Genomic DNA, 20,502 nt, shown 5'->3' on the forward strand with positions numbered 1-20,502 from the left:
TTGTGTAATACCTCTCTCTGGAAGGATAGATGGGAAATTCTCTTAAATAAGTGGTGTGAGAGTGATTGTTTTTATTAATGAGAATGGACTCTGTTCCTCATGTTTTATAAGGGGACTCATTTTAATTATCATGTTGATTTGGGGCACTGAAGTACTGTTGTCTTAGGATTATATTATGTGATTCAAAAGAAGTCTCTAACTCATGTAGCTCAATATTAATGGTTCTGTCTCTTCAGAGGATAGAAAGTTAATCTGACTTGCTGTACCCTATACCTTCAGAGAAACAAAACATATACCATATACTATACATAATAAAAATTTACCTATTCTTATCTACTTGAATATTCTTCTTAGTCTTTATCAAATGTATATTTTGAATGAGTTATTCTTTCCATATTAAAAATGCATGTATTTTTGATAACACAGTGGCAAAATATTTTTTAACTTCTAATTTGTTTTTCATATTTGATTCTTTCTTCTTCCTTTTAGGGTAGAGCCTGGATCAGAGTAGCACTCATGGAAAAACATTTATCTGAATACATTTCTACAGCTCTGAGAGACTTCAAGACTACCAGGTTTAAAAGTTCTTTTAATTTTCAAATATATATTTGAGTCACCTAAAGACTTAGAAATAATAATAGAAAGAAGACCTTCATTTCTAAAATCCTCCATTATTTTATTTCCTTAATTTTGAACTGCTTAATAAATCCAGTATCTTCTCAGAAGAATGTGATTTGTCAACTAAACATACCTCTACCTCTCTTTATCTTTTCAGGCTTCATATTGTGCCTGGAATATCTTTTTTCTGAATCATTTCTGATTCTCACTCTTTCAACACTTGAAGGTTCATTCTCTCCATAGACTTTTCTCTGACCAATTTGAAGAAAAACCTAACCATGAAATTCCTATAGCATTCCTTCTCTTTCTATGCTATAGTATTTATTTATTTATTTGCTTATAAAGAATATAAATGAATTATTCACTTCTTTAATTCATATATATAATTAATGATTGCTCAGTTGTCTTTTTAGGGTAGTCTGTACAATGTTCTTTTTCTTAGATTAGACTTAGAGATGACACACTGTGTCATGTGAATAACAGGACTTTACTAATTTTTTACAATGGTAGAAAAAGTTTCATATTAGGACAACAGTCATTCCTGTTAAGCTGTGGTCTACAAATCTATTTTTATAGCTTTTGTTAAAGAAACCATTTCTCCATATCAAAAGTATTTGTAAGTGAAAATAGTTAATAATTTCAATAGCTTAGACATGTACTGTTTAATACAGTAGCCACTAACTACATACTACTATGTAAATTAAAATTAGTTAAGATTTAAATAAAATTACAAATTCAATTCTTTAGTTGCTTTATCACATTTCAGGTGTTCAATATCTATGTGGCTAATGGCTACCAAATTGAACAGCACACATATAGAACATTTTCTTCATCACAGGAAGTTCTTTGCACAGCACTGCCTTAGACGCTTCTAAATTATCATACTTATTTCTACTTTATTAATCATATTTCTGAAGGAGAAGAAAAGAATGACAACTATATACCAGTTTTGATAGAGAAAATTAGGCACATATATAAAGAAATCATGTATCTGGAATCTTAATTTCCATGTCCTGATGCAGTATTTGATATTTTGGGTTTTAAGAAAATCTGGGCATTTATTATGACACATTCTTAGCTAAGTAACTAAGAATCACGATTACAATATCTTTGCTTAAGTGCTCTATGTTTTTAGGTAATAAAATAGTAAATTTTTCATTTGCAAAATACAAAGAAAAAATTATTATGATTATAAATTTGACCGAGATAGAAAGACTTTTAACTAAAAGAAGTATTTGCATAAAATAAATCCGATATATACTTATTGAATTCTTTTAAAGTGATATGATACTCTTGGGATATTTCTAAAGGTAGACAGTGAGATGATGATAAACTTTTAGACATTTGAAATGAACCTTTTGAAATGAAACGTGTTTCTTTTATTTATCATCACTAGCAAATAAGTTTAATTATGAAAGATACTAAATATTAGAGATACTAAGGCTTTGAAAATAAAAATAGTATCAGAATCTCAGAGATCAAACCTAAAAATCCTAAATTGATGAAATCAAACCCAAGTTTACACAATAATCATCTCCTATGCAATAAAAAGATTGTATGAAAGTTATAATAGAAATTAAAGCATTAATAATCTCTCTGAGTTGTTAGTCTTGTTCTCTAGTTTAGAGAATTGGGTGGGGTAGAAATAATTCTTGAATAGATTATTTTTAGAATGAGTAGTTTAAATATTTGAAGGGAAATGCTTTTTCTCTTGTTCTTAGATGTTAGCCGTCCTTTTTTAAAAAAGGAAATGATTCAGCTCTAGAGAAGTCCATGAAGTAAATAATGTTCTTGTAACAATATGTAAATATATATTATTCAAACAGAAACATGGCTTAGTATGTTTATACACGCATACTTAAATATATAATATTTATGTATATATATGTATATACACACACAGTATTTAAATATGAATGTAATGACTCTAATTCTCAAGAAAGGAAGACAGTAGGGAGTTTTTTCAGAATTCTTGTCTTAGAAGTTAACTAAAAAAATGCAATTCCAAAAAGAGAAGAAAGTTTTTTTTTTAACTATTTACAGTATTTTTTTTTACTGAAATCAAATCAAAGAAACGTCTTATTTATAAATAAATGTGATTGTGAACCTCTAGCCAAGACATATCTGTTTGGAAGATTAAGTTTGTAAAATACAAGCAAACAATTGGAAAGAATAGTTATACCTTACCTTTTGTCTGTATGCTTCCTCATGTAAGTGCTTGTAGAACAATGAGAAATGATCTCTAATCCTTTAGGAATCTTGAGAATATCTGAATCAAGTGATTTCTTCTTGTTCTACTCCTCACAGATAAAGAGTAATCACGTCCTTTAAAATGATGATACAAGTGTTTACCCCAGTACAAAAGGAAGAGCGACATGAGCTAAGGCAGGCAAGCTTGAAAGTACTAATCAGTGAAAATCCAAGGATAAGCTTGGGCGGAGGAAGTATGGGGAACAGAAACACAATACATCCTCTTCTTGGAGTACATGACGATGGCTCCAAAGTATTAGAGAAATTCATGTGATCTTTATTGCTAAGGTGGAGGATGTCTTGGTGAGCAATTGAAAAAAAGCCTTTGAAGATTTTCATGGTTTTAGAGATTGGGGTGTTATTGGGAAATAGCCAGAGGTAGGAAGTTAACAGAGTCAAGATTAGAATCCAAGCTAAAAAAAAAAGTGGGGAATTGTTCTGGTAGGTTACTGGGAAGACCTAGAATTAAAGCCTTAAAGTAGAAACTGAATTAATTTGCTCAAAGTTTTAATTTCTCCCCACCCACAGACTGAAAAATAATTAGAAAAGTTAAGCTAAAAAATACAAATGGGACATTTGAAACAAGATTGAAAGTATTCTGGTAAGATACAAAGTAGAGATAAAATTAACTCTATGGAGACCTGTTTATTACTTTCCAGTTACACCACAGTACTTAATTTATAATGACAAAAGTTGTGTTCAGAAGAAATGTTATTTTCTTGATATTATATTAGGAGTAAAAGAAGGAGTAAAGTATAAAATAAAACTTCAAAAATTACTGAGCTTTTCACAACATGGAAAAAAAAAGAATTGATTAAACACTTTTCTTGATTATAGAGAAGTAGATAGAATAGTGGTAAATTACCACTATTTCAAGAGCTACAAAAGACTTTGGGACTTTGAATTTGTTGAAAAGTTTTACTTTGAGGGCTGGCCCAGTGGCGCAGTGGTTAAGTTCGCACGTTCCGCTTCTCGGCGGCCCGGGGTTCACCGGTTCGGATCCTGGGTGCGGGCATGGCACCGCTTGGCAAAAGCCATGCTGTGGTAGGTGTCCCACATATAAAGTAGAGGAAGATGGGTATGGATGTTAGCTCAGGGCCAGTCTTCCTCAGCAAAAAGAGGAGGATTGGCAGTAGTTAGCTCAGGGCTAATCTTCCTCAAAAAAAAAAAAGATGAAAAAATAAACATTATTATAAGATGCTTGTAAACTGCTGCCTCACAGCATAAAAAAAGTTACCTCAAAATGGAGCAGACTTAATTGTAAAACTCTTAGAAGAAAACAGATGTAAACTTTCATGACTTTGGATTAGGCAGTAGTTTCCCAGATAGAATACTAAACACATAAGCAACAAAAGGAAAAATAGATAAATTGGCTTTGAAGAACACCATCAAGAAAGTGAAAAGATGACCTACCGAACAGAAGAAAATTTTTCGAAGCATATATCTGATAAGGGACTTATATCTGGAATATTTATAAAGAACTCTTACAGCCCAATAATAATAATAATAATAATAACATTTAAAAATGGGCAAAGAGTCTGAATAGGCGTTTTTCCAAAGAAGATACACAAATTGCCAATAAACACATGAAAGATGTGCAACATTATTAGCCATCAGGGAAATGCAAATCAAAACCACGAGATGCCACTGCACACCCACTAGGATGGCTGCAATCAAAAGAACACGTAATAACAAGCGTTGACAAGGATGTGGAAAAACTGGAACCATCATACATTGATGGTGGGAAAGTAAAATGATGTAGCCGCTTTGAAAAACAGTCCAGCAGTTCCTCACAAGGTTGAACATAGCATTACCATACGACCCAGCACATGACTCCTAGATGTATAGATATAGATATACCTCTAAGAGAATTGAAATACATGTTCACAAAAAATATGTACACAAATGTTCATAGCAGCGTTATTCATAAGAGCCAAAAAGTGGAAACAACCCAAATGTCCATCAACTGATGAATGAATAAACAAAAATGTATATTCCATATAGTGGAATGTTATTCAGTCAAGAAAAGAAGCACTTCTGCTGCTGCTCCTGGTACTTGCTTGTGTGCTGGTTCTGAGGGACCTGGTACCTCTTTTGTGAAGTGGTAGCTGGGGAGACTCTGGAGTTCAGCATGGCCATTGAGAAGCCCAAGGAGTCAAGACTGAGAACAACGATCGAGGAATACATGGCTTAATAAACTAATAAAAGCCTGTTGTGAATGAGAGGGTTTGTCTGTGAGGCAGATCAGATTCCCATTTGAAGGGCAGCCAATCAATAAAGTGACACACCTGCACAGTTGGACACGGAGGATGAAGCTACAATTGATGTGTTTCAGCAGCAGACGGAAGGTGTCGCTAGAGGGAACCTGCTGCTTTACTCTAGAACTCTGTTCCTACAGACCAAGAATACATTCTTAATTAGAAAACTGGAATTTGATTCTACGGCATCCTAGCTACTACAGTATAGTTTTCTCGATTCTTTCATTTTCCCCTTCCCTGTTTCTTTATTGTACATAAAGTAACTGGTGTATGTGCACAAGCATATTGCTTTTCTTTTTTTAAACTAAATGGTCAGTGGTATGTTTTGATTGACAGCAAACAGAGAAGGATGGGGAAAATAACTGATTCTGTGAAAATACCACCTTTCTCCACTGGTGGCATGCTCGTTCAGCTCTTTATATTCCAATAAGTTATTTTGCTTTCACTGTTTCACAGCAGTGAAAAAGAACAACATAAAAATTGTTGCATACCTTGTTCAATCAGAGAACTTTAGTGTTTTTCACTTATTATTCTAAAACCAAGGACAATTTTGTAACTTTTTTGTATGTATCTGTTTCATGCAGGGCAGTCTGTCTTTAAGTAGGGGTAAATTACTCTAAAAGAAATTAATCTTAGATAGTTTTCCCTTTAGATCAAGTGTCTTGTCATTTAAATAAACTTCATGTTTAAAAAAAGGAATAAAGTACTGATACATGCTACAACGCGGATGAACTTTGGAAACATTTTACTGTCAAAGAAGCCAGTCACAAAAGACCAGATAGTGTATGATTCCATTAATATGACATGTTCAGAATAAGTAGATCTATACAGACAGAAAGTAGATCAGTCCTTGTGTCATTGTGTGAGCAGGGCAGGGTTTGGGGGGAGGAACATGTTGGAGGGAAATAGGGTGGGAATGCCTGGGGGTACATTATGTCCTTTGGGGGTAATGAAAATATGTTAAAATTGATTGTGGTGATAGTTTAGCAACTCTGTGAATATACTAAAACCCACTAAATTGTACATTAAAGGATGAATTATTTGGTATGTGAACTATATCCCAATAAAGCTGTTTAAAAAAAAATTTTTAAGGCTTATTGAAATTGTATGTTGGGTAAGAAAGATAAATAATACAGGTTTTTGTAACTAAGGAAATAAGGGAAGTGAGTTCCACTATTGCACAGGGAAAACATAAAATCTCAAATGTAAGCTTGTCTCTAGAATAGTTCAGTTTTGAAAATTCTGATTAATAATTCAACTGTCTTTTTGTGTTGTCTATAAAATAATTTTTGGCTTACTAAATATCTAAAAGGTCTTATAATCAATTTTGTTTCAGAATTTCTTTTTAAATTTGCGTACAAACAGTAATTTTACATATTCCTGGAAACAAGTAAGAAAAAGTGTCAGGATGTATTTGGCATTATTCTATAGTAGAGATAAGCGTGATCTTCCTGGTCTTCCATACAGACATGTGATTTGAGAGAGATAAGAATTCTAACTGCTCTTATAAAATTGCTATTTAGAGAGAACTAGATATTTCCTTTAACTTTCATTAGTACAAGATCTCCTTTCATTAGGAAAATGAACCTATCATAAATGAATGCTTTTATTCCTATCACCACACACCTTAACCATATTGTCTTTGTTCTCTTTTGTTGTGATGGAATGTCTCTCTATTTAGAGGCTAATTTCTTCTGGATCCTATTCCCGCTCACCTCTTCCCTTAGTTACCACCTTTCTCTCTCCTCATCCTCAACCTCTTTTCCATTGCTGGATCATTCCCACCCATGAAGAAACATATACTGGTATCTCCTATCTTAAAAAGAAAAACTTCTTCATTGAACTCATATTTCCTTTTACTACTGCTCATTTTCATGTTCTGGTCTGCTTCATCACCAAACTTCTCGAAAATGTTTATACAAACTGTCATCATTTCCTTACCTTAGAGTCAGTCTTCTCTCCACTCCTGCCTGGCTTCTGCCCCTCACCACTCCACCAAGGATAATTTTTACAAGAATACCAATAATCTACAAGCTACTAGATTCAATGGACATTTCTCTGTCCACATTTTACTCCATTGTCCAGCTAACGTGGTTGAATACTTCCTCTTTCTTGAAAAACCTCTTTGCCTTTAGCTTATATGACGTTACCTCGCTTTTCCTTCTCCATCTATAATTGCTCTTTCTCAGGCTTCTTTTCCTCTTCACAACTTCTAAGTGTTAATATTCTCTGGGCTCAGTCCTCCATTGTCTCCTCTTCTGTCTCTGTTCATTTCTCTTTCTCTCTCTCTCACTAGAATTTCATCCATCTCCCTATAGCTTTAAATACCACCTGTATGATCATGACACCACATTTAAATCTCTAGCTAGCTAGTTCAGATATCTTGATTTTTTCCCCTTCTAACCCTGTTCTCTCCCTCTCAGTAAATGGTTTTACTACTTACCTACATGGCTGATCAAGTCAGAATCTAAAATTCATATTTGATTCCTCTTTCTCCCTCATTCTCTGTAATCATTCCATTAGCAAGTCTTGTCAATCCTGTCTCCAAAATCTGTCTTGAATCTTACCTTTATCTACATGACTGCTCCAGTAATGCATACTTATCTCTTGCTACACTCCCCAGTTGGCCTCCCAACTAAGTTTCCAGTTTCCCCCCTTCCAGTAGCCATCCAGCTTCTAGCCAATCTTCTAATATAATGTTGTATGTCCACTTTACTTAAAAAAAAAAAAAGTAAAAGGGATCATGTTAATTCCCACTTAAAACTTTGAAATGGTTTCTCTGCAAACACATTTCCTGGAGACAAATTCTGATTTCACCATTTTCTAGCTCTGGAGTCTTGGGCAAGTTGCTTAATACCCTCTGTGGCATAATATGTGCTGGTAAAGTGAAAGAAGATAATTCATATAAAGCCCTTATGACTATGCCTGGCATGCAGTAAATGTCCACAATTATTATTAATGTTATATGGCCTACAAAGACCTGTGTGATCAGACTTCTGTGGGCCTAAGGCCTCAGGCTAAACACTTGAGAATGCCTTTCCTAATGACTTTCTTCAAAGTTGTGTTTTCTTTCAATGTTTCTCTACCTCAACAACCTATTTAGTTTATACTACTTATCATCATCTGTGATTATCGTTCTCTTTTGTTTGTTGCCTGTCCTCTACCCTAGACTACAAGCTCCGTGGAGAGGGACCACGTTTATCTTGATCACCATTTTAACTCTAGTACCTATCACAGTTTTTGCCACACAGTAGGAATTTATTATATATTTGTTGATAATATAATTAATGAATCTCACATACTTATAGTAAGACCTTTGGAGACTTACTTTTTGGTCAGTTTTTCATTCTGATTCAATTTGACTTTTACTAGAATATAACATTTATTTATAACGCTGTCATCTGTCTTGTATGTCATGGGAGAATTTTCTTATCTCCTCTCTTTAAAGTTTCATATATAGAGATTAAATTGGGGAAGAGAACAAGAATATTGGTAATGAAATATCTTTGGTTTACGAGATAAGCTTTGTCATATTTTAATAGTGCCCTTTCAGTGTTAGAATAACTTGTGACTCTCAAAAAAGGAAATTTTGAGGCATGATACTGTGGAGTATCAGCATAATCCATACTGGTTGTTCACCGTGGATGCCATCCAAGGATATTTGCTATTGAAGTACCAGAAAGGCCTTAAAATAGTCTTACAGAATGAACACTAAAGATAGCATTATAAAGACATATTTCAATTAGAGTTAAATTATATCTGTTAAGAGAAAAAGTTATTTTTATGAAGGTATTACTTTAAATGCTTTTCTAGTTTCTAATATTTTTCTGGTCAACCTACAATAATTGGAAAGAGTATACCTAATAAAAAGAGGAGGCTTTTCTTCCAGATCACAGTAATATCAAATGGTTGCTCACAATTTTCCTTTGCTTCTAAAATATAAAACTTCTTTAAAGATATAATCTAATATATAAATCTTTAAATGGAAGTTTTATATTTTTCACCTTGGTACTTTCAATATTTGTAATATGTTTTTGCAGTTCAGTACACTGTTTTGGTTAGATTCTTCTCATAAAAATATTTTCTTTAGAACAAAAAATATTTTCAACAAAAGAAAAGGAATTTTTTTAGTGTATACCTTACTATTATTGAATTAGTCATCTTAGGCTTTACTCTTGGCTCATTTGTTACATAACGTTGGTTATATAAGCAAACTTTATTAATGCTCCAGTTTTTCTATGAGATAAAATGAAGAGGTTCAAAGCTTACAATCTTTTAAAGCCTTTGAAAGTGTTGATAACAGGAATCAGGTTTTCAGTCAAAATTACTGATATGTTGGTTTGATTAAGGGAATAAAAAATTAATTTTTCCTGACAGCTGCTGCTGCTTTAATATACATGAAATGACTTGTCTTTGATTAAATGATGAGAATGTGATCTTTTTCAATTCAGATCCCTTCATTTCAGGATTCTTTTGAATACTGAATTACTTTAAAAATGTTACCTCAAACTTAGAGGTGTATTTTATGAAAAATACTTTTTTTCTTAACCAGAACTAATAATAAAAACATTCAGCATACGATGGACAATTCTCTTAAGTAGCCCTTCCTCTTACGTTTGTCCTCTCCTCCCCTCTCTTGCAGTAAGTACTGTTATATTAAACCAGGTCCATGCAGTGTTATGCTTCATGTGTGATTTTATTTGAGTGGAATTATTGATTTCACATATAGCAAGCATTTCATTTGTATTGATTAGCTTAAAAAATCATTAGTAAAACTAAAGCCAAAAAGATCAATAAAACAATCCTGTATACACATGTATAACAGACCTTTAGACTTTAAATGATTTCTAAAACCAGTTAGTTTTGTGTTTATTTTTGATACCCTTCAATAGTTGCTAAAACAATATTAACATTAGGAAGCAAGCAAGAATAGTTTTGATCTGACTCTTAGAATGCACCTTTAAACATGTTGAGCTCAACATGGGGAATAAAAAAAGTAGGCCCTTTCTTATATAGGGGAATAGTAGGAATAATGGATAATTGCCAGCATCAAAAACCAGAATTCTTTTCTGACACGTGTCTCAAAGAATTTAGTAGTCTAGAACATTGGAATTATAATTCTTCCAGGAGTCAGTAACATATTCTGTCAACAGCCAGTTTAGCCATTGGGGCAGGGGCAAAATCTCAGATATAGAGATTTGTCTAAATATCTCTTTTTGTGGAACACTTTCATTGAATATGTAGAAAATCCTTCCATTTATTTTACTAATCTTTGTTAGTCTGGAAGTTTTAGTTTTTTTCATTTTATATAAATCAGTGAAAGCAATTCTCATATTTCCAAGGAAACAGACAACATCTATTCCAAGCTAGGCTTCTCACCATATTTGTTTGCAGCCTTACACCTAAGAGGGTAAATAGTTGTCTCTTATTTTCCTCTTTGTATTTTTATTATTCATTTAAAATTCCCTATGAACCATAATGTAGGTTAAATTCTCTGTAAATATTTCTGTTTACCAGTATGGTTTAATAGACAATATATTGAACTTAAAGTAAGAAGAACTGAGTTTCCTCCTTGAGCAGTTCATCCATATAAGCCTGGGCAAATCATTTTAACGTAACTTTTTTTGATGATAAATTTATAGCTAATGACAGTTTTTTCCACATTCACTTCATGGACTTTTTTGCAAGTATCAAATGATATGTTTGTAAGAGTATTTGGTAGACTCTGAACTTTTCAGAATTAATGGTGGGATTATGAGTATATTAAAATCTTTTTGCAGCCTTTATAAACTCACAGATACTGAGAAGAGCAAGACAAATTTCATTTACTAAAATGTTTTCCTTTTAGTTAGTAGAGTGGTGTTCACTGTCTATATGTAATTTAAATAAATATAACAATTTAATGATCCCTGATTACTGAACATGAACTAGTTTTTGCATAATATTGTTTTAAAAAACAACTAAGTTCAATGATCTTACATTCTTTTGTAGAAAATTACCTTAGGCCCATATTATGATATTTTTTTAAAATATTTATTTTAAATATTTTTAAATAAAATTTTAGCATTTTAGAAACTAACATTCACCAAAACAGATGGCTTTACAGGAATTAGCAAAGATAGATTCATATTCACATTTTGTCAGAGACAATACTTTCTTTTTCAAATGCAGCCATCTTGGTAGCCCGTCTGACCTATTAGTATTGCATTGTTAGAAGTTAGCATAAATTACTAATGATCACACACCTTCCTGGTGCTTAATTTAGTTAATAACCCTTGCAATTACAGAAAAACAGAATGTATGTTTGTGTTTGTTCTATGTATAGAAAAATAGTCTACATAGTTTTGAAAATAGACCAGTATAAATGATCATGAATTTGCCATCTTTTAGATTGCATTTCTATTGCTTCACTATTAGGGAAAAATGCTAGGCACTCTAGGCCCGTTGAAAGAGTCACTTTGGAGATTCTTTTTGAGGGAAGTAGAAATGCTTAGAATGATTTTTTGTTATGGTGGCAGTTTTTGGTTTTTGTTTTTTCTAAATATCTACAACACTTGGGTGATCTGAGTACATTTTTATTTTGATAAATAAATTTAGTTCTTTCTACTTTAGTTTGGGCTCTAAGTGATTTCTCTAAATGAAACTTCAATCAGTTTTTATTTATTTATTCACTCATTTCATTTTTTAGGAGATTTTATGAGGATGGAGCAATTGTCTTGGGTGAGGAAGCAAATATGCTTGCTGGCATGCTGCTTGGACTCAATGCTATTGATTTCAGGTACTTAATCTAACTAAATGTATTTAGTTCTCAAATTATTCTACCACATAATAGTTCTACTTAGGATTTTTTTCTTTCAGTTTTCTAAGTAAAGCACACAGGTGGATATTGCTATTTGATTCATATTGTTCCCTTTCAAATGGCATCAGTTTTCTAAATGGGTTTGTTCTCAGAAAAGAGACTGTCTGAAACTTAAGAAATTCACTAACAGGCTTGCTCTCTAGTTGGGTAAAAAGGAAAGCTTAGACTGCATTTGCCCAAGCAGAAAAATCATGTACTCTGGTAGCACTGAAGGAAGGTTTTGAATCGTATCTCTTAGTATTTTTCAGCTACTGCTTTAAAATGCAAAGAAATAGGGGCCAGCGCAGTGGTCGAGTGGTTAAGTTCATACGCTCCGCTTCGGCGGCCCAGGGTTTCGCCCGTTCGGATCCTGGGCGCAGACATGGCACTGCCCATCACGCCATGCTGAGGCGGCGTCCCCCATGCCACAACTAGAAGAACCCACAACTAAAAATATACAACTATGTACGGGGGGGTTTGGGGAGAAAAAGGAAAAATAAAATCTTAAAAGAAAAAAACCACCCCTGGTGTTAAAATGCAAAGAAATACACTAAAAGTAGATTCAGAACCAGAAAGATTTTCATTATCTCATGTGCTGAGATAAAGAACATCCTGACAGGATATCTTGGGTATCCTATGTTTCTTGTATTATGTATCTAAAATATAAAAAATTAATATTTGCTTTTATTATTAATAAGATGAATTGATTCTGGACTAAGATTATAAGTACTAAAAATGCACAATGTACGTTCTTTTTAAATTTAGGGAAGCATCTTTTTGCATTTCCTAAATTGATCCAAGATTTTACATTATACTAAAAGTGGAAAGTTTGTCTGTAACAATAATTCAAATATAAGAGTGAAGGAAATACTATATTTTTATTGAAATATTACTTAAAATGCAAGAATATTAACAAAATAAGTATAAAACTTAAATGAAATCTACTTTTAGGTCTTGAATTAAAAAGTATTGTGCTCATTTTCACTGAGGTTGCCTTTTTCTAGTAAATCACTTCCTTTTCAAAATATTTGTTATTTTATAGGTAAAACTTTCCTCTACTTAAGATTTAATGGGGGGCCACCCCCGTGGCCAAGTGGTTAAGTTCAGCCTGCTCTGCTTCAGCAGCCTAGGGTTTCGCCAGTCCCCATCCTGGGCGCAGACATGGCACCGCTTATCAGGCCACACTGAGGCAGGGTCCCACATGCCACAACTAGAATCTACAACTAAAATATACAACTATGTACTGGGGGGATTTGGGGAGAAAAAAGCAGAGGGCGAAAAAAAAAAAGCTTGGCAACAGTTGTTAGCTCAGGTGCCAATCTTTAAAAAACAAAAGATTTAATAAAGTAGTATTAGGTTAATTAGCTTAATTGTTTAGGATGAACATGATAGATGCAATATGAAGGTTCTTTGTGATTCCTCTAAGAGTGTTAACTTTTTCCATTGCATGCTGCTAGCTCTGTCTAAATCCTTTAGCATTGTTTTTTTCTGTAAAACAAAACCTGGGATAAGAATATGAACTGTTGGTTTATTGTAACCCATTGGTACTGTATAATCAACTGAAAGCAAGTCTTAAAGATACATTAGTAATGTTTCTGTGAACAAAGAAAAGGTCATATAAAGTGTTGCCACTTTGATTCTGTCCTTGTTGAAGTCTGGAAAAATACATACGTACCCTGGATATTGATATATTAACACAAGTATTTCAGCAGACAAACTTCCAAAAAAACCAGAAGGTGGGAGTTCACAGATGAATGGTTTTCTTTGAAAGATCAACCTACATTTTATAAATATTCCTATGGTTATCTTCCTAGGAGATGTACTTTTTTTCTTTTATCAATAGTAATCATAAACACCGTTTTTTTTTTTTTTGATTATCCAATTGAGTATACCCTTGTACAAGAGAAAGATCAGTGGGCTGGGGGACCGGGAGATCTAGAGTCTCTTTACAGGCTGTATGAGGCTCTCAGCATGACTTTGGGCAGGTCACTAGAACTTTCCCTTGTGGCCTTGGCTTCTTAGAAAGGACTGACCTAGAGATTAGAAGATGTTTGCATTCTTTTTAGGTTTAAGATCCAAGCCCTTTCACCTCTTTAGGTAGTCTAGAAAACCCTCATTTTCTAATTAGATCTTTTTAGGTGATGTTCAGTGTCACGTGCGAATTTATGTGTGAATGTGAACAAGTCTTCATTTGAAAGTTCTCTAGTGATCTCCAATAAAGACCAAGATAGTATGAAATAAATAAACAGTGTTTGAACAGATTTCTCAGTGAGTGTTGCATTTGCAGCAAATATTTATGTAACAGTGTATTAACTTGCACAGTGCTTTGTCATTGGCATTGAAGCCAGGATATCTGTATTGAGGTATTTATTTGTAACAACATTTAAATTACAAACAAAAAAATTCAGCTGCAGTTTGGTGAATCAAATGTCTCTAACAAGAGATTGTTTATTAACACTTGTTTGATTTAACATTTTATCTATTAAAATGGAATATTTATTGTCTGTTTTCTTAGCTTCTGCCTAAAAGGAGAAGGATTAGATGGCAACTTTCCTGCTGTAATAGACTATACACCATATTTGAAGTTTACCCAAAGGTATTTGACATTTTGAAAATGTTATCGAAATCTTAATTTATAATTGGATGTCTTCTTCTACACTGTATTTATCTGATTGAAGTCACTTTTTATAAAACGTTTATTTCAGTATCAGAAGTCATTCAAAAATACAAACTCAAGTTGCATTTTAGTATTTATGTAAGTACACACTTTTTACATAATTGTAATCCCAGCTTAAGTATAGTTTTTTAAAAACAGCATGTGTTTCTATTGCTGTAATCATTATAATAACTTTAATTGCTCTATAATAGTCCATTGAGATTCCCAAACTATAATTCATTATTTAGAATGTTTTCCATTTTAATCTCCATTATAAAGAAAATAATAATGAACATTTTTGTGCAAATCAATTTTCTTTTTGTTTCTATTGTGAATTTACAGAGTTCTTCAGGTAAATACAATGAAAAATTTTATGTCTCTTAAAGTGTGTCTTTATAAAAGAGTTGTACCAGCTTATCCTGCTACCAGTATTCTGTGAGAGTTAGGGATTGCCCACAATTTTATCAGCATTGGACGTTAATCAGATGAAATCTGTAGATTTTCTGAAGCTCTGCTCGCATTATTGATTTCCTGAATAGAATGAGGATCTTTGTATCCTTTTAAAATGTTATGATCAGGCCAAAGCTGTAAGAGAAAGAAAAAAAGAGAGTGAGTAATATGTATATGTATATATGTAATATATGTATATACACACATATTCAAGGTGCATTTATTGAGTGCCTAATGTAGGAAAGAAAGTTTCTTAGCTGCCAGGGATACATAGATGTCAAGAGTATAGGGACTTCATGAACTTCTGAAAAAAAATACAGTCCCTGCCCCTGAGATAATCATCATCTAGTGAGAGAAGTCACTATTATTTCAGAACTAGGAGTCTGAAGATATTTTGGTTGCTGAGAGAGAAGGAGAAATAGAGCATTATGGTACCAAGATTTCTAATTGAGTAAGTGGATCCCTTGGGAAAAGGGATTATTCTAGTACATTAGATCTAGAAAAGAAATACAGCAAGAAGATATTTGAACAGCTATAACATTATACCATTTGGGATGTATTGGATTATAGGATATTTTGTGAAGATAACAGATAGTTCAAAATAATACTAATAAAAATAGTATTAATAATATTTATTGAATGTTTATTATATATCAGGCATTGTTCTAAATGCTTTACTTCTGTTAACTCATTTAATCCTCAAAAGCCAGTGAGGTAGGAACTGCTATCCTTATTTTACAAATGAGAAAAACTGAAACACAGAGAGATTAAATAACTTGTCCATAGTCATACAGCTGTTTTATGCAGAATGGGCCACAAGTCTAGAATTAAAGAGCAAGGTGACAGGTGGAGATAGGAGTTTGGTCATCAACATATAGGTGTAAAGGCTATTTTTAGTGATTTAAGAAATGACTTAAATTATAAAGATAAACGTGAATACTAATTTTCTTCTCCTACTTACATAAGGGGCTGTAGTAATTATTACAGTACTTTTAAAAGATACAGTAATGAAACCCTCTCAACTAGTGACCTCAGAATGAATTAATGGTATATACTCTGTATCCCCAACTGCTTAACCACTTTTTCTCTGAATTTTTATGCAGTTCCTTCTTTCTTTGATGCACTAATCCAAACATGTATGTAAAGCTTCCTCTCCTTTATATGCTGAGGGATTATAAAGGGTACTAAAATGAGAAGGGAAATAACAGTTCAACCTAGTCATAAGCCAGTTAACATTACTGTCCATGGAGTTTTTCTTTTTAGGAAGATTTAAACTATCCTAATTGTCATAAAGAACCAATATTTTAAAAGTTGAGTTGCTTCCACTGAAATATACCTGTATTAGACACATTTTTTTAAAACTCTAAGGTCCTAATTTTAAGAAACTGTAAGAGTCTGTCTCTGCCCAAATTACTGCTTTTAATTTATTTGGAAAGTAGTTCATGTTCACGGTCGAAAAATTAGAAAATATAGAAGAGTAGATAGAAGAAAGTTTGTCACTCATAATCTTACCTTCAAGAAGCAGCTGCTAGAAGTATTAACATTTTGATGGATAGCTTTCCAGCCTTTTCTATTGCATAGATACATTTTTTCTTTTGTTAAAATGGAATCAAAATGTACATGTAACTGTTTATTTCCCTTAAACTATATAATGAACATTTTTGCATGTCATTCATTATCCTTCTACAGCATCATTTCCTAAAATGAATAGAATTTCATTATCTGTAGTATAATAAGTTTTCCCAGCTATTGTTGGACTTTTAGGTTACATTCGTTGTTCACTGTGTATACAAAGTTGTAGTTAATATCCTTATAACTACAGCTTTTTATATAGAACCATGATTATTTCTTTAGTTAAAATCCTGCAAGTAGAATTTCTGGGATAAACAGCATATATATTATTAAAGCTTTTGAACTATGCTGTCAAATTGACCTCCAGAGAGGCCATACCAGTTTCGTTTCAATCAGTATATGTGGGAGTGCTTGCTTCCTACCATTGCCAGCTAAGTATTAAAAGTGTGTCCAATTCTGTAAATGAAAAATGATATCCTGTTTTTGTTTTAATTTGTATATATTTGATTGCTGGTGAAGTTGAACTTTTAAAAATGTTTATTAACCATTAGCCTTTTTGGTTTTTTTAAAGATTTTATTTTTCCTTTTTCTCTTCCAAGCCCCCTGGTACATAGTTGTATATTTTTAGTTGTGGGTCCTTCTAGTTGTGCTATGTGGGACACCGCCTCAGCATGGCGTGATGAGCGGTGCCATGTCCGCGCCCAGGATCTGAACCAGCAAAACCCGGGGCTGCTGCAGCAGTGCGCATGAACTTAACCGCTCGGTCACGAGGCTGGCCCCAGCCATTAGTCTTTTTAAGTGGAGTTGTATCCTTCTGAAGCTAAGTATATGAAATACATAAATAGAAAACATCCTAAAATGTATTTCATATTTAAAATTAGTTTAAGTTTTAGGTTGTGCACCAGTGAGAAAACAGTTGTGCTTTTCTGAGTTACCATTTGGTGGAACTTTAAACATCTTTAAACAACTTTTCATGCATAGATTTTAGGCCTGAAAAGTCCGGTAGCTAATGATTGTTGATCTTTTATGATGCTTTCAGTTTTTCACTTCTAAGTATAATGTCACCATCAAGATTCTTGGAGCTAAGTCTTTGTACTTAAACATGACTATTTCCTAAAGAGGCAAATTTCTACAAACAAAATTGCTGACTTAAAGAGACTGTACGCCATCAAATATGCTGTTGAATTGCCCTTCCTAGTAGATGCAGGATTCCATATCCTCACCTTTCCCCCTCTTAGTAGGGGTAAATTAATCATTTTGCCACCAGAGGCCAGTCCTTTGACCACATCCCATCCTCTCTCTTCTGTTGAGGTCTTTCTCCAGCACTTGTCCCCTTACATTAATTTTCCCTTTTCTAGGTCTTCCCGCACGTCACGGCACACAGGCATGTTATTTTCCCCACCTTAAAAAACGAAACAAACTTTTCTAACCCCACATTCACTTGTAGCTATGTCTCAGTAACCCCTCTTTTATTACAAAACTGTGTCTCCTTTGGGCCGGCCCCGTGGCTGAGTGGTTAAGTTTGTGTGCTCTGCTGCAGCAGCCCAAGGTTTCACCAGTTCATATTCTGGGCGCTGACATGGCACTGCTCATCAAACCATGCTGAGGCGCCATCCCACATGCCACAAGTAGAAGGACCCACAACTAAGAATATGCAACTATGTACCTGGGGACTTTGAGGAGAAAAAGGAAAAAAATAAAATCTTAAAAAAACTGTGCCTCCAGTTTTTTTTGTCTCCATCCTCTCTTGAACTTTTCAAATTTGCCTTTAATACCCACCCCTGAACTGCTCTTGTCAAAGGCAGCAGTTATACCTTATCACCAAATCCAGTGGTTAGCTTCCTTATCTTACTTGACCTTTCAGCAGTGTTTAAGACTTGTGAGCACTCTCTTCAGCACTCTTCTGGTTTGCCTCCTTCTTACTTTCCTTTGCTGGTTTCTCTTCATCTCCCCAGCCTCTAACTGTTGTACTCTTTCAGAGATCAGCCCTGAATCATCTTCTCTATCTACACTCACTCTAAGTTTCATTTGGTTTTATGGCTTTAAACACTATTTGTTTCTGCTCTTTCCCAAATGTATACTTCTACCTGGAACACTACCCTAAACTCTAGACTTGTACCTCTAGCTGCCAACTTGACATCTCCACTTGGATGTATAATAAGCACTTCACGTGTAACATGTGCAACATTGAACTCCTAACTTCTCCCCTGAAAACTTTTCTTCCTTTAGTCTTTCCCATTCCAAGAATGGTAGGTCTATTGTTCCAGTTGCTTGTGCTCAAAACTTTGGAGTCATCGTTGAATTCTTGGTGCCATAATTCACATAGGGTCCATCAGCAAATCCTTTGACACCACCACTACTATCTCCTTAATTTAAACCTGGAAATTTGTAATTTTCTTCATGCCTCTACCTCTGACTCCTCTGGTTTATTCTCCATAAAGCAGCTAGAGTGATCCTTTTCAAATGTAAATCAGATTATTCCAGTCCTCTCCTCAGAACTTTCCAGTAACTTCTTTCCTCAAAAGACAAATTCCTTGATTGATTTGGCCTCCAGTACCTCTCAGGTGTTATCTCCTACTGCCTGCCCTCTCACTCACTGTGCTCCAGTAACACTGGCCATCTTGTTATTCCTTGAGCATACCAGGCGTTAGGCCACACCTTTGCCTTAGGGCCTTTGCCCTGTCTAGTCTCCCTGCCAGGAAGCAATCTCAGATATTTGCATGGCTAGTTCCCTTATCTTCTCTAAAACTCAGCTTAATACCACCTTACTGATGAAGCCTTCACTGAACTTCCTGCATAAAATAACTTCTCCACTCATGCTATGCCCCTTACCTTCTTTATTTTCTTTATAGTGACTATCGATGTCTAACATGGGCTATATTATTTGTCTGTCTCCTCCCACTAGAATGTAAACCCTAAGAAGTCAAGGACTGTTGTGTTGGTTCACACACATATCCTCAGTGCCTAGAACAATGCTTGGCACACAATAGATATGTAATAAATATGTATTTTGAGAATTAAATGAATGAATATCCTCTAGGTTTTCTAATGCTTATTTATAGGATTAAAATTATTCTTCTGAAGGAGATGATGTTTTTAAGTTTCAACAGGGTTAGCAGGCTGAAGATTTTATGGTCCATTTTTTCTTCTTTGTATATATTTATTAAAAATAATTATTGAAGGAAAAGGAATAAGGAAATTGATAAGAATTCTTACTCTCTATTTAATAAATAGTAAAGCATTATAAATATTTTTGTTAAAAGAAAATTATTTTTTCTTTTATATTGCTATTGTCTTTCATTGCCTCAATAAAAATTTTAAAAATATTTTGCTCTTTAAAATATTGGAATGTTCCTGAAATTCTTAAGCATCATTTTTTCTCTAAAAATATTTGCAGAATTTCTCTTTTAGAATAAGATATACTTTTAAGAGTATCAACTTTTCTTGTCCATAGCGTAAAATAACTAAGTCTTAGGAAAACATACAGACCCTCAGGGACCTGGTGTCAATTTATGTTGTTAGCTATGTTATTTATCTACCACTCATTCAGCTTTTTTGGACATGCATAGTATTAGTCATTGAAATGTTGAGAGGCAATGTGATATCATTTAAAAAACTTGTAGTGTAATACCAATTCCCCTTATTAGAGTGACCTTGAGCAAACTACTTATCATGTCTTATTCTCATTTTCTTCCTTTATTGAATTAATCTATTAAAGAGTAGAGCAGTACCTCATGGGGTTATCATGAGGATTAATGAGATAATGTATATGAAATGTTTATACAATTCCTTGGAATCATTGTAAGTAAGTATTTATTTTCTTCCTTGTCTTTACAAAGAACTTCCTTATTATCCATCCT

At 33.6% G+C, this 20,502-nt stretch overlaps 1 protein-coding gene across 6 annotated transcripts in view; it reads left to right on the forward strand.

The window, feature by feature from the left end:
* The window catches only part of RUNDC3B (RUN domain containing 3B), a 144,019-nt gene that overhangs the window by 62,757 nt on the left and 60,760 nt on the right, over positions 1–20,502 (forward strand). For all 6 annotated transcript variants that reach the window (XM_046669432.1, XM_046669435.1, XM_046669436.1 and 3 more), the window contains 3 exons: positions 490–575; positions 11,815–11,904; positions 14,480–14,560. In XM_046669432.1, coding sequence (XP_046525388.1) covers positions 490–575; positions 11,815–11,904; positions 14,480–14,560 — 257 coding nt within the window. The remainder of the gene's footprint in view (positions 1–489; positions 576–11,814; positions 11,905–14,479; positions 14,561–20,502) is intronic.

The sequence above is a fragment of the Equus quagga genome, chromosome 8 (assembly GCF_021613505.1).
Source record: "Equus quagga isolate Etosha38 chromosome 8, UCLA_HA_Equagga_1.0, whole genome shotgun sequence".
Classification (NCBI taxonomy): Eukaryota; Metazoa; Chordata; class Mammalia; order Perissodactyla; family Equidae; genus Equus; species Equus quagga.